This window comes from Cebidichthys violaceus, unplaced genomic scaffold (assembly GCF_023349555.1).
Source record: "Cebidichthys violaceus isolate CVI_PGR_0920_01 unplaced genomic scaffold, fCebVio1.0.p SCAF_135, whole genome shotgun sequence".
Taxonomy (NCBI): domain Eukaryota; kingdom Metazoa; phylum Chordata; class Actinopteri; order Perciformes; family Stichaeidae; genus Cebidichthys; species Cebidichthys violaceus.
The window spans coordinates 41187-57380 of NW_027176302.1; the positions used below are offsets into that span (position 1 = coordinate 41187).

At 46.3% G+C, this 16194-nt stretch overlaps 1 protein-coding gene across 4 annotated transcripts in view; it reads left to right on the top strand.

Moving 5' to 3' along the window:
* Window positions 1-16194, top strand: part of ncoa2 (nuclear receptor coactivator 2) — a 52393-nt gene that overhangs the window by 25636 nt on the left and 10563 nt on the right. For all 4 annotated transcript variants that reach the window (XM_068708154.1, XM_068708156.1, XM_068708155.1 and 1 more), the window contains exons 6-11: window positions 2872-3049; window positions 4784-4972; window positions 7603-7704; window positions 8924-9064; window positions 9597-9744; window positions 10179-11541. In XM_068708154.1, coding sequence (XP_068564255.1) covers window positions 2872-3049; window positions 4784-4972; window positions 7603-7704; window positions 8924-9064; window positions 9597-9744; window positions 10179-11541 — 2121 coding nt within the window. The remainder of the gene's footprint in view (window positions 1-2871; window positions 3050-4783; window positions 4973-7602; window positions 7705-8923; window positions 9065-9596; window positions 9745-10178; window positions 11542-16194) is intronic.

Consider the following 16194-nt stretch of genomic DNA (forward strand, 5'->3'; position numbering starts at 1 on the left):
CATATCCAGATACCGAACACTCACGCAGGGTATCCTCTCCTCTGTAAACCAAGATCGGTATATAATGAAGAGTTCTATCTAATAGAGAACAATCCCAAATGGGTCACACTCGGTAGTGGTTGTGTAGCTGTGTGGCGTAAATGCTGCCAGCATCTTGTATCTGCCCCGGATTGGCTGTAAATCACCAGGCAGAGCAATGGCCTCATTGTCCTGTGGAGGGCCACTGAAGTACTTACGTATAATGGGAAAGAAAGCAACAGCCCAGCGAATGAATCAGTTCATTGAGCCTCCCCTCTCACTCACTTCCTCCCTCCCTCCCTTTTCTCTCTCGTACTTGTTCAGTTCTCTTTTCTCTCGCCCTCCCATCTTCCCTTCATTTGCCTCTAGATCTGTCCTGTCATGGAATATTTATAGCTCTCCTGGTCCAGCGTCACTGAATCGACATACTAACTCGCGGCTAAATATAGCCCAGTGCAGCCCTGCATGCTTTCCCATCTGTCAGCACCCCCCAAAACACAGCGACCGGCCATTCACACCCGCTCTCCGCTCTGGCCATGTCTCCCCCCCCGTCCACCAGTACCGGGCTCATTACAGGATGCTCTGAGGAGATTGGCTGTCGGCAGGAAATGCACACACGCGCCCCGCGACCCTCTTCCAAGGCTCTCGGCAGGCCACTCTCATGCGAGCTCAATGAAGACGGAGAAAACCGTGAAAAAAAAAACCAACCCATTAATGTGCTGTTGTTTTAACCCTCAGGGGGCGAGTCTTGTTCTGTCACATGACTGCTGTGGCATGTACTTTGCATTCCTGGTAGATTGCTCCATATGGTTGCTGTTGTGTGGTGTGACGACATTGTCAGACAATAGAAGAGGCTAGGACCGAGTGTGTTTTGAAATGTGAAGAACACTTACTTTGAGAAAAATAAAAGTTTCTTTAGAAACCGCCTCTCTTTTAACAAAAGAAACCTAAGTTAATGATGCCCCTCTGTTAAACATGGTAAGTAAGTAATTGGATGAGAACTTTGCCTTGAAAATACATAATAAATACCAAAATTGGCTAAATTATTATTTATACCACTAAATATCTAATCCAAAAATAAGTCAATTTGATGCGAGATTTAGGTACTTGACAGTTTTTGAAATTCAGTGCTACATACCCATTTGTGTCTGTACTGAAAAAAAAGTACTAAGTTCAATAGCGAGCTCCACAAGAGACCTGTTTGAATTGTTTTTAACGAGACAGTTGTGCTTTGTCATGCGGAAAATACAGCGTGGTTAGCAAGAATTTATGTGAAGAGAGATCCTGTTTGCAAAGCACCAGTATCGTATCATAAATAACAGTAACACCACGAGAGGAGAGGGGAGGAGACCTGACCCTATTCCCTACAGCATAACAACTCACTACCTACTGTACATTGCTGTGGGAGGTTAAGCAGCATCGAATTATACAGCAAGAGGCTGGGAGCAAAATGGAGCATGGCAAGTGTGGTGCCTCACAGTGTATTTATTTAGAGGGTCTTCATTTGTATCGGCTTTTGTCACCTCCACAGTGTATATCTAATCAGGGCGATATAAATGAAGGTATTGGCTAACGGCATTATTCAAGAGCCTCTGGAAGAAGGCGAGAGTCGGCACTGAAGAGTGTTTGCTCTGTTTGTGTTTGCCCTACTTGTCCAGTGCGTGGCCTTCCTTCACACAGGGTGGACTTGCACAACAACCGTGTTGCGTTTTGGAACCGCTGCGCTTCACGCAGTGATAGATGAGATCCCCTTCAGTCTATTTTCAGCGTGTGCTGTGTTAAGGCGGGCAAGGGAAAAGTTCTAATGTGCAACATGGGATATAGGACAACATTTTAGCCCGCTGGTTGATTGCAGCGTAGTTGCTATCGATGCACTCGGGTGCTCTATCAGGGGAAGGGCGGGAAAAACCAAATATGCAACTGGCAATATGCATTATATCATGAAAATAATATGTAACAATATTTGGTTCATTTGCAGTTTATGCACTAAAAAAGCAACATAAATGCATGTAATGTAAACTGTGTGGTGTGACGGTAATGATTATTTAAGCAGAGGCGAGGCGCAGACACCTTGGCAGGAGTCCCTTATCTTGCCACTAGATTTTACAGCTTTACAACCACCCGAATTCCCTTTTTAAGAGCTCTGGGTGATTTGATGGCCTAATTGACACCATCTTGTGTGTAATGGCCAACCTGGGGCTATATTCATTCAATTAAGTGCTCCTCCTCCTCCTCCACATCCTCCAATCTCTGCAGGCACACGCCTCTATCCTGCTTTCTGTCAGACACACCGATGTCGAGCATCTGCAGGAGTGATTGATGTACCCGGCACACACAGTGCACCAATTGGCTCATTTTTAACACAACGTAGATGTGCTGCATATCTACACAACTTGATAGAAATTACAAGTGAATTATCAAAACAGTTCCTGGAAAAGTTTTCCCTCCATTTTTAGAACGTGTTTCTTTTGACCGCGGTCGGCCAAAGGTACACATACAACGGAAGAACATCTCTGCGTTCATATCTGGAATTTGGGCTATGTACGAAATCCTTTGTACATCCAAATAGCTTGTGGTGCTGAATGTGAGAGTTTCAAACTAGAACAGTAAAACTATCCCAATATACTACGAGTGGAGAAATGCATGTGGTAGGATAAGGCTTTTAATAACCCAGGGTTCAGTGGTGTAGCAGGCAGTATTCCTGGGAAATACAGGTTGTCAAACACAGTTTTACTCCCCTACTTTTGCTTCCATTTCACTATCAGAGATTTGTTCCGTGTTAGTGTAGAAAATTCAAATAACAAACTGGCCTGCTCTGAACTTGTCTCTAACTTTTCCTCTCCTCTCTTCCAGGCCCTGGACGGCTTCTTCTTTGTGGTGAACATGGAGGGTAACATTGTGTTCGTGTCTGAAAATGTGACCCAGTACCTGCGCTACAACCAGGAGGAGCTAATGAACACCAGTGTCTACAGCGTGCTGCACGTCGGGGATCATGCCGAGTTCATCAAGAACCTGCTGCCCAAATCCCTCGGTTAGCCTCAAGCTTATTTTCCCTGCCAGCCTTTGCTTTGCTCTCTCTTTTTTTACCTGTCAGTTTGTGTCTCGCTGTGTCACTGTTGTTCCATCTCTCTCCCTCTCCCTCTCCCTCTCCCTCCCTCTCCCTCTCCCTCTCTCTCTCTCTGTCTCTCTGTGTGTGTGTGTGTGTGTGTGTGTGTGTGTGTGTGTGTGTGTGTGTGTGTGTGTGTGTGTGTGTGTGTGTGTGTGTGTGTGTGTGTGTTCCCGACGCTGTATGTCCTCTGTGTTGCATCACTCCCACCTGTGCTCGTACCCTCTTGTTCACACCCTGGCCTCATCTCTTGCTTCTTACATAGTGTGCTTCCTCTGTCTTGTAACATCATCGCCTCTCTTTTTTTCTCTCCGTTCAGACAGTTGACGGTGGCTGTTTTATCGCGATGTCAGTTTACTCTTAAATGTTTACTGCTAAACTGCTCCGAAGGGGATGTGGGACACCTCAATAACAAAGTGTTATGTAAGCTTTATATAGAGGGTTGGCACTGCGCATATAACCTATAGGTTCTTCATTTTCTCCTTTGCCGATGCTCAGCCCAGACATTTGCTCTCGCTCCTCTCTTTTCCTCCCTCCCTTTTCAGCTAATTAACTTCTTTTTTCGGCGTCTCTCCCCTGTCAGCAGCATCCCTCCTTTCCTATATCTCATCTCATGCCCTTCCATCCCCGTCTTTTCACTTTGCGTATTATTCTCACCCTTACCAAGTTCCCATTTAAATGTTCTCGCTTTCCTCTTTCCTAGCCTCCCTGAGAAGCATTGTCTTTGCGCTAGCATTGCTCATCTCATGAAAGCAGGCCATTTATTTTCGTACGCCTTTTTCTTCTCTCTCTCCAGTTTTGCCCTGTTCTTTTCCCCGTCTCCTCTCTCTTCTTTCACACCTACCTCCGTTCCTTCTCCACAATCTACGTAAGAGGTGATTGCAATGTATGTCAGCGCACCCCATCAGGAGCTCTTTCTAAGTCCCTTCTCGCCTTCCTCTCCCGGTGCTCGGGATTGAGGTCTGAGTGCCCAGCCATCTGGGTGGGAGAGCAGCACAGACCGGAGTACCCTGGAAACGATCAGCGGGCTGTGTCCCAGATACTGGGAGATTATCAATGCACCGAATGAGATCACAAACCAGATGGAGTGTGATGGGAGTTTGCGAGAGTTAAATGAGTTGTGTGCGCGACTGTACATGTCTCTTTATCTTTTCCCGCGTGTGTGTGTGAACGTAAGTGTGCGTCTGCTTGCACACGTGTGTACATACGCGTGTTTGCTCGTGCCTGTGGAAGTGTTGGAAAAAAGAAGAAAGATTGGCAATGATGTTTTTAGAGGACATGCATATGGAGGCCTGGCTGTGATGCTGTGGCTGTGGATAGATGGCACAGGGCTCAGGGTTCCAACTGCTCATTACGACTGATCTCTACCCAGCAACTGCTCTCTCTCCTTTTTTTCTTTTCTTTTTTTTTTTACACTTTCTCTGCCTTCATTCTGTCTGCCTTTTTTTTTTCTTTTCTTTTTTTTTTACACTTTCTCTGCCTTCATTCTCTCTGCCTTGCTCTCATTACGTCTAGTCACTTGCAGCGTGGTAGCCTCTCTTGGCAGCTCCCCGTTTTGTTGTTTTGACTGCAGTAAAAAAAAAAAATGTATCCAATAATATGTCCAGGAGGTCGGCCACATTGTAAATCTCCCCTTGCCCCTTCTTGCTCCCCCTGCAGTGAATGGCGTCCCGTGGTCCAGCGAGAGTCCGAGGAGGAACAGTCACACTTTCAACTGCCGGATGCTGGTCAATCCCCACGGCGACAGCCAGGACGAGCTGCACGAGCACGAGCCTCAGCAGCAGAAATATGAGACCATGCAGTGTTTTGCCGTTTCGGAGCCCAAGTCCATCAAGGAGGAAGGAGACGGTACGGAACGAGAGTGGGAGACGGTGTGGGGGGGGGAAAGAGAGTGGATAGATAGTTAGAGGATCATTCGACACAAAGCTAGTGACCCTACAAAACATCCTCGGACAAGCATAGTTTTGGGATCTGTTGAAATGGCCTCAATTCCTGGGAAATGTATAGTACCAGTCACATTTTTGATTTAATATTGAGAGTAATTTAGACACTTAAGAATAGGATAGTCAATTGGAAAATAGCTTAAAAGGAATTTTGGAGTCGGATTAGGACCTCAGGACAGATTATATTGCAAGCTCAAGTCATCGGTGGAACCATTTCCAAAACACTCGGCACTCATTATAGAAAGCAAAAGTCAGCAGAGACAAAAGGCAAACAATTGTGACTGCCGAATGGAAGATAGCTTTTGAGAGAATTAAGCCTAAAATGATCTTTAAAAAAGAAAGACATTGAGAAAATGGAAATAAAACTCAAGTAGACTGGCAGAGCAAGATAGACACCTAAATCATAAACATCTCTACCTTACACAACAGACTGATTGCTGAAGTATTCAATAGACCGCTGAATGAAAGGTGACTCTGAAACAGAATTCTTAAATATTTTTAATTGATCGCTCATGTTGTAGCTCAGAAACCGTGATTAGGACAAAACTGAGGCTTCCCTGGGTGTAAGAACCCTCAAAACGTGACTGCTGCTGATTGGACAGGTTATAAATATGAGTCCAAGTTGCAGCCGTTTACAACATGCTTAAGTCATTGAGAATTAGTCGTATTTTGTCTTTAAAACTGGCATTTTATGTGAAAAGCTGTATTAGCAACCAACGAGGAGCAGTTCTGGTGCCACTCAACTTACATCCATGAAAAGTTAAGTGACACAAGGGAGGTGAGAGGCCAGGCAGCTGTCATTAAAGCCTATCTATAATTCATGTACATCCCTCACAAACCTAGGCAAATGACTCCTAGGAAAGGGTGTAGCTTTTATTGCATCAGTAAACCGGTCTTTTGATAACCTTCAAATAATTCTCTACATAAAGTATCAAGACTTCATGTTTTGGAGCATCTGTGAGCAGAGAAGCTGCATTTCCAGTGGCCACTAGCCTAAACATCTGCTCGTCTTTCCTGGGAAGTGATTTAAATTGTATGTTGGCTCTGCGCTCCTGACAGTGTTCAGTCAGTGAGAGGTCACTGGGCTTCCCAATGGTTTTCATGCCTTTAGACTGGAGCTTGAGATCCTGTAGTGTGAGTACATTTCCTCTACAAGTGAATGCCCTTCATCCAAAAACGTTCAGCACCATTTAAAGCATTGATACGTAAAGCCCTCCAAACAATTCCAATATTTTACATCTGAACTACCTAAATCCTCAGTGGCTTTGAGGAGCAACCATGACTTCCTACTGCCAAACTATCACTCAGTGGTTAATTAAAACAATAAGTGAAAATGCAAATGTTTCACTCCAAGTCTAAACCTGTCTTTCTCCCTCTCCGGCTCCCTTTGTGCACCAGCTGCTTGCCAGCCATACTTTGGCAAATAGACTGACAAGCACCCAGGCCAGAGTTGTGTGTGTGTGTGTGTGTGTGTGTGTGTGTGTGTGTGTGTGTGTGTGTGTGTGTGTGTGTGTGTGTGTGTGTGTGTGTGTGTGTGTGTGTGTGTGTGTGTGTGTGTGTGTGTGTGTGTGTGTGAGAGAGAGAGAGAGAGAGAGAGAGAGAGAGAGAGAGAGAGAGAGAGAGAGAGAGAGAGAGAGAGAGAGAGAGAGAGAGAGAGAGAGAGAGAGAGAGAGAGAGAGAGAGAGAGAGAGAGAGAGAGAGAGCAGGAAGGCGGGATCAGTGACTGCAGTTGCAGGAATCTGTCCAGCCAGAGACAGAGGAAGGAAGGAAGGAGAGGGAAAGCAAGAGAATTGAGAGAGATTCACAGATCTAAGGGCCGGACCACCCAAGAGGTTCTGTTTACAAGTCAAAATGAGGAATGTGTGTGTGTCAGCCCTGGCATGCAATTCTTTGCCAGAAACATGTGTGGGGTGGGGGGGGTATTACTGGCACAGGAAAGTTAGATGGCAGACCTTTTGGGGTCACCCCAGTAGTCCTGGACTTGGCATTGTGGTCTGTGTGTGCGTGCGTGCGTGTGTGTGTGTGTGTGTGTGTGTGTGTGTGTGTGTGTGTTAGAGGCAACTGCCATGATTGAGCGATGGCAATCTTTAATTTTGGGCCAGGGGGAGGTGTCATCAGTGTGAGATGGCACTGTAGGTGAGACCAGCCGGAGACACATGCGCACGAGCGTACACACACACATACACACACATGCAAGCACTCACACACACAAACACACACCTTCAAAGGTCACACTTCATCATTTCCCTTGCCAGCGATAGCTGCTCCTCCTCATGAAAGGAGCGGAGCTCTGATCCCCATGCTCATTAATAACTGTATTAATTATGCTGCCTGGGAATAACATGATTTTCATTTTCTTTCCCGGTCTCTGTTTCGATCATTTACGCCCCCATCCTCCCCTCTCCTCCCTTTTCCCATCCCCCCTTCATCCCCTCTGTCTCTGGCCTGTCATCTTTGTTACATCCTCGACATCATCTTTCCTCCACACTTTCCCTCCGTTCTCTTTTTCTCTCTTCCTCTTTCTCTCTCTTTTAGACTTTCAGTCGTGCCTGATCTGTGTGGCTCGCAGGGTGCCAATGAAGGAAAGACCCATGCATCCCACGCACGAGAGCTTCACCACACGCCAAGACCTGCAAGGTACTCAAACCAGTCACACTAACGAAGTGAAGAACATTCACAGCAAACTAGATTTATTTTTCCGACAGACCAAACAAAATGTTCTCGGCCCATAGAAATACACTGTTCAGTAAAAGCTTAAAATAAAACAGTATATAGTGCCTTTACTCTGGCACATCCTCATCCCATGTCACCAGCTCATAAATCACCTCACACTACAGTTTAGGCATTTAAAGATTATTATATCCTTGGTTAAGGCCCTTAGGAGAATGCTTTAGTTGAACAGGCTTCCCACCTCCGTCTGCACGCTGGGAGGTAAAGTACCTGTCTGAACACTCGTGCATGGATGCAGACGGTTGTCTGTGTGTCACCTGGTCTTTGATGTGCTTTTTGTACCATTTGTGTGTGGTATACACACGCACACACACACACACACACACACACACACACGCGGGCATAGTTACTTGCTGACATATAGTAATTTACTGTAGTTTCCCACCCAGACTATTGTAGGCTTGTATGCATGCCCACATTTGTTAGCCTGTTTGTTGAGGATGCTCAATTCTGGATAAAATAAGATTAAACAAGATGTTTCACTCCCAGTGAGAACCTGTTTGATATGGTGTTGTGCTGTAGAAGGCTACTGTTATGAATGTTTGTATGGCAAGTGTTTAGTCAGTCCCTATGGCTGTCATCTAAGCAGCAGTCTGCTTGTCAGCTCTTTGAAGTGCATCGCTACCTCCATTTAAATTGAAAACCGGTGAGGGACAACTGTTAAACTGATACGAGTGAGTATTTGTGTTTACACACGTAGCGTGGATGTATTTGTTGAGTTCTAAAGATAGTTGAGCCGAACTGTGACTACTAGAATGACTCCTTCTACCTGTTGTGTCTAAATGAGCATACAGTTTGTACTGGGAGGCAAACATGTACAAATACTATCTAATCTGTTGTAGCCAGGACTTTGTCTTCAGTTGATTCCAGTGCCTCAGCAGCACAGACAAGTTGTAATTAAAATGTAAATACAGTAAATCCTCAGTATTTCTTCACTCAATATCAAACCACAGACCTGTTGTGCAGCAAAGTTGCCAAGTGAAGAGCATATTGTGGTCAACCAGCTGCTCTACATGTTTATGTTTGAGAGAGACATTGAATCCCCATCAGCTCAGCTTATAAGTGTATAAAAATCATTATTTCAATGTCTGACTAAGGCCTCTCTAATCCGGTCCTCTGTGTTTAGGTAAGATAACGTCCCTGGATACCAGCCTGCTGCGGGCGTCCATGAAGCCGGGCTGGGAGGACCTGGTGAGGCGCTGCATCCAGAGGTTCCACCTACAGAACGACGGAGAGATGTCTTTTGCCAAGAGGCATCAGCAGGAAGGTAATGCCTCTCACTGCAAAGAATATCTCGTTTAATGAATGGCTTTTGATAGTTACTTCTTTTGGTCTTTATGATGCTGCTGTCAGACCTCTCATCTCCTTCAAACAACTGGATGTATTCAAGTTTCTCGATCAACACTACATTTTACGAGATTACATGCGAGCACGTTATGATAACGTTATAATTTACCTTCGCCCATTACTCATTTACAGAGCCTGAACGCATCATAATGGAACCGAATGGAACCTTTTTTCCGTTAGCCGTTAGCCGTTAGCGGTGATCTTATCGTTAACTAGCTCTCCCTCTGTCAATGTAACATTATCAGAGATCGGCGACTAGAAAAAGCATAAATTCAGTTCGTCAGTAAAACTTGATTTGACACTGATGGTTAACATTAAACTGTGTAATTAATCCGCGGTCCACACGTACGAATCGACAGGTGGTCCGTTAGTTCATGATTTGTATACAAATGATATCTGAGTAAGAAATGTTTTGTGCATCTACTGATATAAGTGTCCATATGTGTCCTTAGTGGTCCGCCACGGCCAGGCATTCAGCCCCATCTACCGTTTCTCCCTCTCTGATGGAACCATCGTGTCGGCCCACACCAAGAGTAAACTGGTGCGCTCGCCCGCCACCAACGAACCCCAGCTCTACATGTCCCTGCACATTCTTCAGAGGTATGTCTCGCTACCTACACCTGTGTCAGGAAGAGAGAGAGACAAACCTGCGGCATGAACTTCTTTACGTGTTTTAGCCTGTTGATGCCCTGGAGCACGACCCGATGGTTTCATGTATTCTGTGTGGATGTGACGCAAGCTCGATTGTGTACATTCGTGCTTGCCAGGGGTGTGGGTCTCAGGAAAAAGGGTTCACAATTAAATCAGACATAAAGGTAAGTTCACTCAAAAAGACATATGTAGATAGTTAGATCAAGGTCAAAATAAGTAACATTCAGCAGCAATGGCTCTTTTCGAAAAACGTACTCGGGATAAACCCCAAGACCTTTTAGGGGCCAATTTTCTCTATTTTCAAATTTCGACAGACCATTCTTGGTAATGAAAACCGTTGAACTAATCAACTGTATTATCTCTGTGTCTGTTTAAACCTCTAGAGAGCAGACAGTATGTGGAATGGGTCAGGACATGGGTCCTGGCAGTCAGGCCACAGGGATGGCTCCCAAACCGATGAATTCCTCCACCCCCTCCATGACTCCTCCAACCCCAGGCAGTTTGCCAGGTTCGGGGCCCCAGGGCCAAGACACTACCATCAGCAGCAACAGCACGCCTTTTTCCTCGCCAGGCCCTGCTGGTCCCAGAGAACCGGCAGCCATGGGGGGTCATATGCAGGGCTACCGTTTTGGCTGTCCCCCGCCGCATAACCACACTGGGGGCATGCAGCCGCCACAGCAGGGCCCCAACTGGAGGATGAACAGCCCTTCTCGCGCTAGCCCCAGCCCAGCAGGTGGACCCCATCCACCTCAACAGAACTCTATGCTGTCTCCCAGGCACCGAGGTAGTCCTGGGGGGGCAGGCAGCCCCCGTGTAGCAGGAGGCCTGCACTCACCCTCCCCGGTGGGGATGTGCGGTGGAGGGCCTGGCAGTGCAGGTAGTAGTAGCAGCACGGCTAGCACCCATGCTAACAGCTACACCAGTAGTTCTCTGTCAGCTCTGCAGGCCCTAAGTGAGTGCCACGGTGTAGGACACGGGCACGGGGCCCCTCATGCACACACACTAGGGTCTCCTGACCGAAAGATAGGCTCCCCAGCTGGGGTCACACCGGGGTCGGGGGTGAACACTCATCTGATGTCAAAACTGGGAGGAGGCAGCGGTACTGGTGGTGTTACGGGAGACTCATTTGGACCTCACACAGAGGTTGGTCAGGGCCACACTCAGGGCCAGACGGAGGGCAACCTAACCGAGCCCAAGGAGGAGAGGGAAGGGCCCCCCGAGGGCCACGACGCTCACAATCGTCTTCATGACAACAAGGGCCACACCAAGCTACTGCAACTGCTCACCACCAAGCCAGAGCCCCTGGAGACGCCCCTGTCCCCTGGCGCCGGAGGTGAGGGTAAGGACCAGGCAGGGACCGGGGTCCGGGGTGGCCTCACTGGAGGGAACACTCATGCAACATCCCTGAAGGAAAAACATAAGATCCTCCACCAACTGCTGCAGAACAGTACATCTCCAGTAGACCTGGCCAAACTCACCGCAGAGGCCACAGGCAAAGAGCCGGGCCAAGACCAAACCCAGGGCGCTGGTGGCACAGCTTCTGGGGCAGACATTTCTCTTAAGCAGGAGCCCCTGAGCCCTAAGAAGAAGGACAACGCCCTGCTACGCTACCTACTGGATAAGGATGACACTGGACTGAAGGACAAGGTACCGAAGCTGGAGCCTGGGGAGGTGAAGGTTGAAGGGGGCAAACACCCTCTTGTCAAGACGGAGAAACAAGACACGGGATACGATCGGGCTGAACAGGTTAGTTTTTACTTACAAAAAGCTCCCCCTTGTGTGCCGTACTTGTTTGTCTTGTTTATTGCTTCGTTTTGTACCTTTATAATGTTGAAAGAACTAGAGCTGCTTCTTAAGCTGAATGATTGTAACCTCCTTCTCTTCAGCCCATTGCGAAAACGAAAAGTTTTCTCTGCCCTGTGCTGCTCCACTTGCCTCGCCTCTCTGTCTGAGCATTAATCTGGGTTAGGTAGCAGATGTTGATTCCTCCAAGTCCCATGTCCACACAGGATGCTACAGCTAAACACACAAACGGGCTGGCAGTGTAGCGGTCAGACAGACAGCATTTGTGACATACATACAGTCCCATTCAGAGGTACAGTCTTGTCATGTACGCTTCAGACGCCAGGCATGTTTTTTATATTCACGTATATATAAACACATCTGGTCCTTTTTACTGCCTATGCGTTGGCAGCACAAGCCGAGTTAAGCTATCCGCCAGCTTCAAACAACTGTGACATTTGGAAGGAGTCCCTGTGGTTCTCCAGCCATTTGATCCCGGTTGCGTTTGGCCAGAATCCGCAGGTTTGGCAGCGAGCTCAGGTCAGGCCTGATCGCTGAAAGAGAGAAGAGGAGTAAAAGGGAGTGAGCGAGGGGAGAGTGTCGCCGGTTAAACTCAAAAAGAAGTTCTGTGTTGCAGAACGCCGATTCTCTAATGTGGGAAAGAAAACCTGTGTTTTGGTGAGACTCAACCTTTCATACAGGAAACCTGTGTATGACGCGCTCTACTAAACACACGTTCAAGACACAACTCTAGCAGTATGTAGTTGTATCACACACTGCTAAACCACAGAATTACATAGAATTACACAGAAGAACATGAACGCTCTTGCACGCTTTGCTGTCACTATTTCTCTGGTTACCTTCCTCTGCTTAGACCGGTCCATAGTCTAGGTGATATTCATGCCATCTGAATGTCATAAACATTAAACAATAGTCCAATTTCTTGTAGAAATGAACCTGTTCTGGAGAAGTGTGCAAAGACAAGCGTGTTGGTGTTAAAGGGGGTTTGCTTTCGTATTGTTCCCGGCCTTGTTTGTGCCTCATTTCTATTGAAACAGTGTCCCCCCCCCCCCCCATGCAGACAGAGGGGCAGTGGTACAGACTGTCAGCTTAGCTATGCGCTATGGTAGTTGTGTATGTACAGTATGTGCTTGTCCTCTTTGGTACGTAGGAAGAAGAGGAAAGGGTGATTGGTTGGATAGTAAGAGCTGCCGAACTGAACAAAGAAGGAGAGATGAGAGAGGTGTAGATACCCCCAGGAGAGCCCAGCCTCGGCAGGCAGAGTGAAAATGATGAGCCATATGCTCCTGCATGTCCTCTCTGCTACCATGGAGATAGAGGGGAGAGGGAGTGGTGTGTTTATAGAGCGAGCAATGTACCAGAAACAAAAGAGGGAAATAGAAATAGAGGTTTTAATATGTACGTCTTGATGCTGAGGCTTTGGTTTCTAGAAGTGGCCAGTGTGCTACGACTAAATTGCACATTAAATTGGTTTATTTCTGCCTTGTGACGATGGTGCAAATGAAATTGATGAAATCTGGGGTTTCGCAGTAAGACGGTGATTAAAGTGCTCAGAGCTTCAAATGGCGATGGGTGATGGCTCAGTCCATTTTAACCCAGAACGAGAGCATTTAGTCAAACGTGAATGAAGCCGCGACTTCATTAGAGCCGTTACATGTGTGCGAGTGGGTTTCTGCTCCTTCCTGGTGAACTGCTGCTCAGCCATGTGTGAAAGCTGACTGTACTAGTTAGAAAGTCCACTCATCCTTCTCTCCACTAACCTCACCCACTGCTTTCTCACTGCCCCCCCCCCTCTCCCTCCTCTCTCCTCCTCATGATTGTTTGAGGGCTGAATTATTGATGGCTGGAGCAGAGCTAAATGAGAAATCAGAGCAGAGCTCCGTAGTAGCGGCTCAGCTAATGGCTGGAGGAACTATAGGTATGGTCATTTAGCCCCATGGCCTTATGGGACGCAGGATTATCTGTGTGTGTGTGTGTGTGTGTGTGTGTGTGTGTGTGTGTGTGTGTGTGTGTGTGTGTGTGTGTGTGTGTGTGTGTGTGTGTGTGTGTGTGTGTGTGTGTGTGTGTGTGTGTGTGTGTGTGTGTGTGTTCCCGTGGTTATTGCAGATAGTGTCTGATGCTAAACCTGTTTCCACAACAGAAGTGTCCTTATTGTAATGCATATTAATAATTAAGTTAATCACTGTGGGAACACAGGTTGCGCATGTTTTTGCCATGTGAAATTATTGCTCAACTCAGTGTTTCGGTCATATAAGGTATGCCAGATGTAGGTCACAGTAGCTACAGCTCCTCATTGACCCTGAATATAAGTAAGTGGGTAAAGAAAATATATGACTGACTTAGTCTCACGCAGTACAGTCTGATCGTCTGCTTTAATGGGTCCTTCAGTCGTTTCTTCTGGCTCTGAATACTGCAGTTCTTCTTTTTATTCATAAGAGATGATATAATGTCAAACTGCATGCCAAACATATCGTTTCCATTGCTGCTCAGTGCTCGCTCACAGGCAAACGTCCTGTATCTCACATCACACGGGTCCTTTCGTACATTCAATGTCAAGAGTGTTCAAAAGCTGGTGAGCCAGAAGTCTTCTAAAGGACAAGGAAGTATTTCAATATTGTCCTTACCTGAAGAATCGCCGCTGTCATCGGAAAAAAATGAGCGCATGCTATACTGGATGTATTATATATAATATGTAACCATTAAAAATCTGATTTTTTTTTATTATTATTATTCTTAATACCAGTCCCACAATAAAACCTAATCATGCAGTGTGTCGCAACATAAGTTAATTTCTCTTTTCTTGTTCAAAACCCCGAGATAGCACACACAAATAAGTAGTTACAAATTATGTAATGCGATTCATCTCTTTATGAATACCAGGAACAAAGAAGGAACAAGTATTCAGTAGTAACACTCTCAACGTGGCAGTCAACCTTCACATATTGCAGTAATCTTTTAAAAAATCGCCATTTCAGCTCTTTCAAACAGCCTGATTCAGGATTGAAATGACTTTTCCTTTTGCCTTACTTGGCAGTGGCAGTTCTGCTTTACCGACCCTGATTTTTTTAGTTCCCTTTGCTATGAAATGGCATGGGCCAGGTCAGAGAGGCACAATGTCCCGACTGCCCTTCAGTCCACTTTGACCCATGCTTCCATGCTGTGCGTGAAGTTGGGATCAGGAAGTTGTATCGCATCATTACAATTTAAGTGTAACTGTAAAGATACACATTTGGCAGAGCAACATCGCCACCCTGATGTGAGAATGTCAGCCTCTGCTGTTCTTAAGCTCGCAGCTGTACAGTGCGAGTCCCCTTTGTATAAAAAAACATACCGGTACTTGAAGTCTAAGAGGCCTTGTTAAAGTACATGGAAGTGGGCCTGTTACATGAGTGTTGATGATAATTGCTGACAACAATCAAAGAGGACCAAATAAAGTTAAGTGTTAGTTTCATTTGCTCATTTTTTTTGAGTAGTTAACAATACTTGTTTGTGTGCGTGGGGATAAATAAGGAGATAATCTCTGAAGTGAAAAACAGAGTTTTAAAATGTGCACACGAGCTGTAACCTAAAACAAACAGCATCTTGTAATTCACCGAGTGTGTCCTCAGCTGCTCTCCCGCTCTAATGTCTAGAACCTAAATAATGATCTGCGGAGGGGTCACATGGCCTTACGAATCCCTGCAGTTTTTACCAAATACAGTATAGCAGCCCGAGATGCCGAAGAGGACATGCATTGCCATGCATGCATTGAAAGAAGAAGAGAGTAACGGGGATTGATAGAAATGGGACCCATTAAGGGTAAAAGCAACTGGAGAAGACGAGAGAACAGAAAGTGGGAGGAGAGAGAATTGAAGAGGAGGAGGAAAAGAGCAAGCTGAGAGCGTACGGGAGCATTACATCATTCCTGACCTCATTAGGGCTTTTCTCTCTCCCACCACTGCCCCCCCCCCCCCCCCCCCCCCCCCCCCCCCCCTCACTGTGCTACTCTCTCTAGCTCTCCTACATCTTACAATACAGCATATGCAGTCTTAAGACCTTGGCCAGTTAAGATATTCTTTCTATCAGGCTTCTGTGGCCAGCTGTGTAATCTTTATTATCATGTGCATGCCTAACAGATACGAGTCATTGTCTGGAACAGTAGAGTGCAACATCGGAACAGTGGCTGGTGTGCTTGTTTTCCTGCTGTACAGTATGTCACGATCAGGAGTCGTCAGTGAGTCCTCGCGTACTGCACTCTCCTGGCCGGTTCCAGCCAGTGCAACTTATTTACCTAAAGTCCCTCAGGCCTCTCTTAAGAAGCAATATGATCACCTACGTTGTGTTCAGCTGTGACCGCAATCTTTTCTCTGTATGTAAAATCGAATTCACTGCACTAATGCTGCAATTTCCGTTGCCATTTGCCAAGTAAATAATGTTCCACTTATGGTGAAATTGTGCCAGATTGGTATATTGTATCGGACTGCATTATTTAGGCGTTCCTGTTATTTTGTCCACCCCCTGTGTGTCACAGATGGAAAGAGATATACAGAGGAGGCTATGAAAGAGATTTATCATAGTTGTCGCAATTCGTCAGTTCAGGCAAATGAAAAAGCAGAT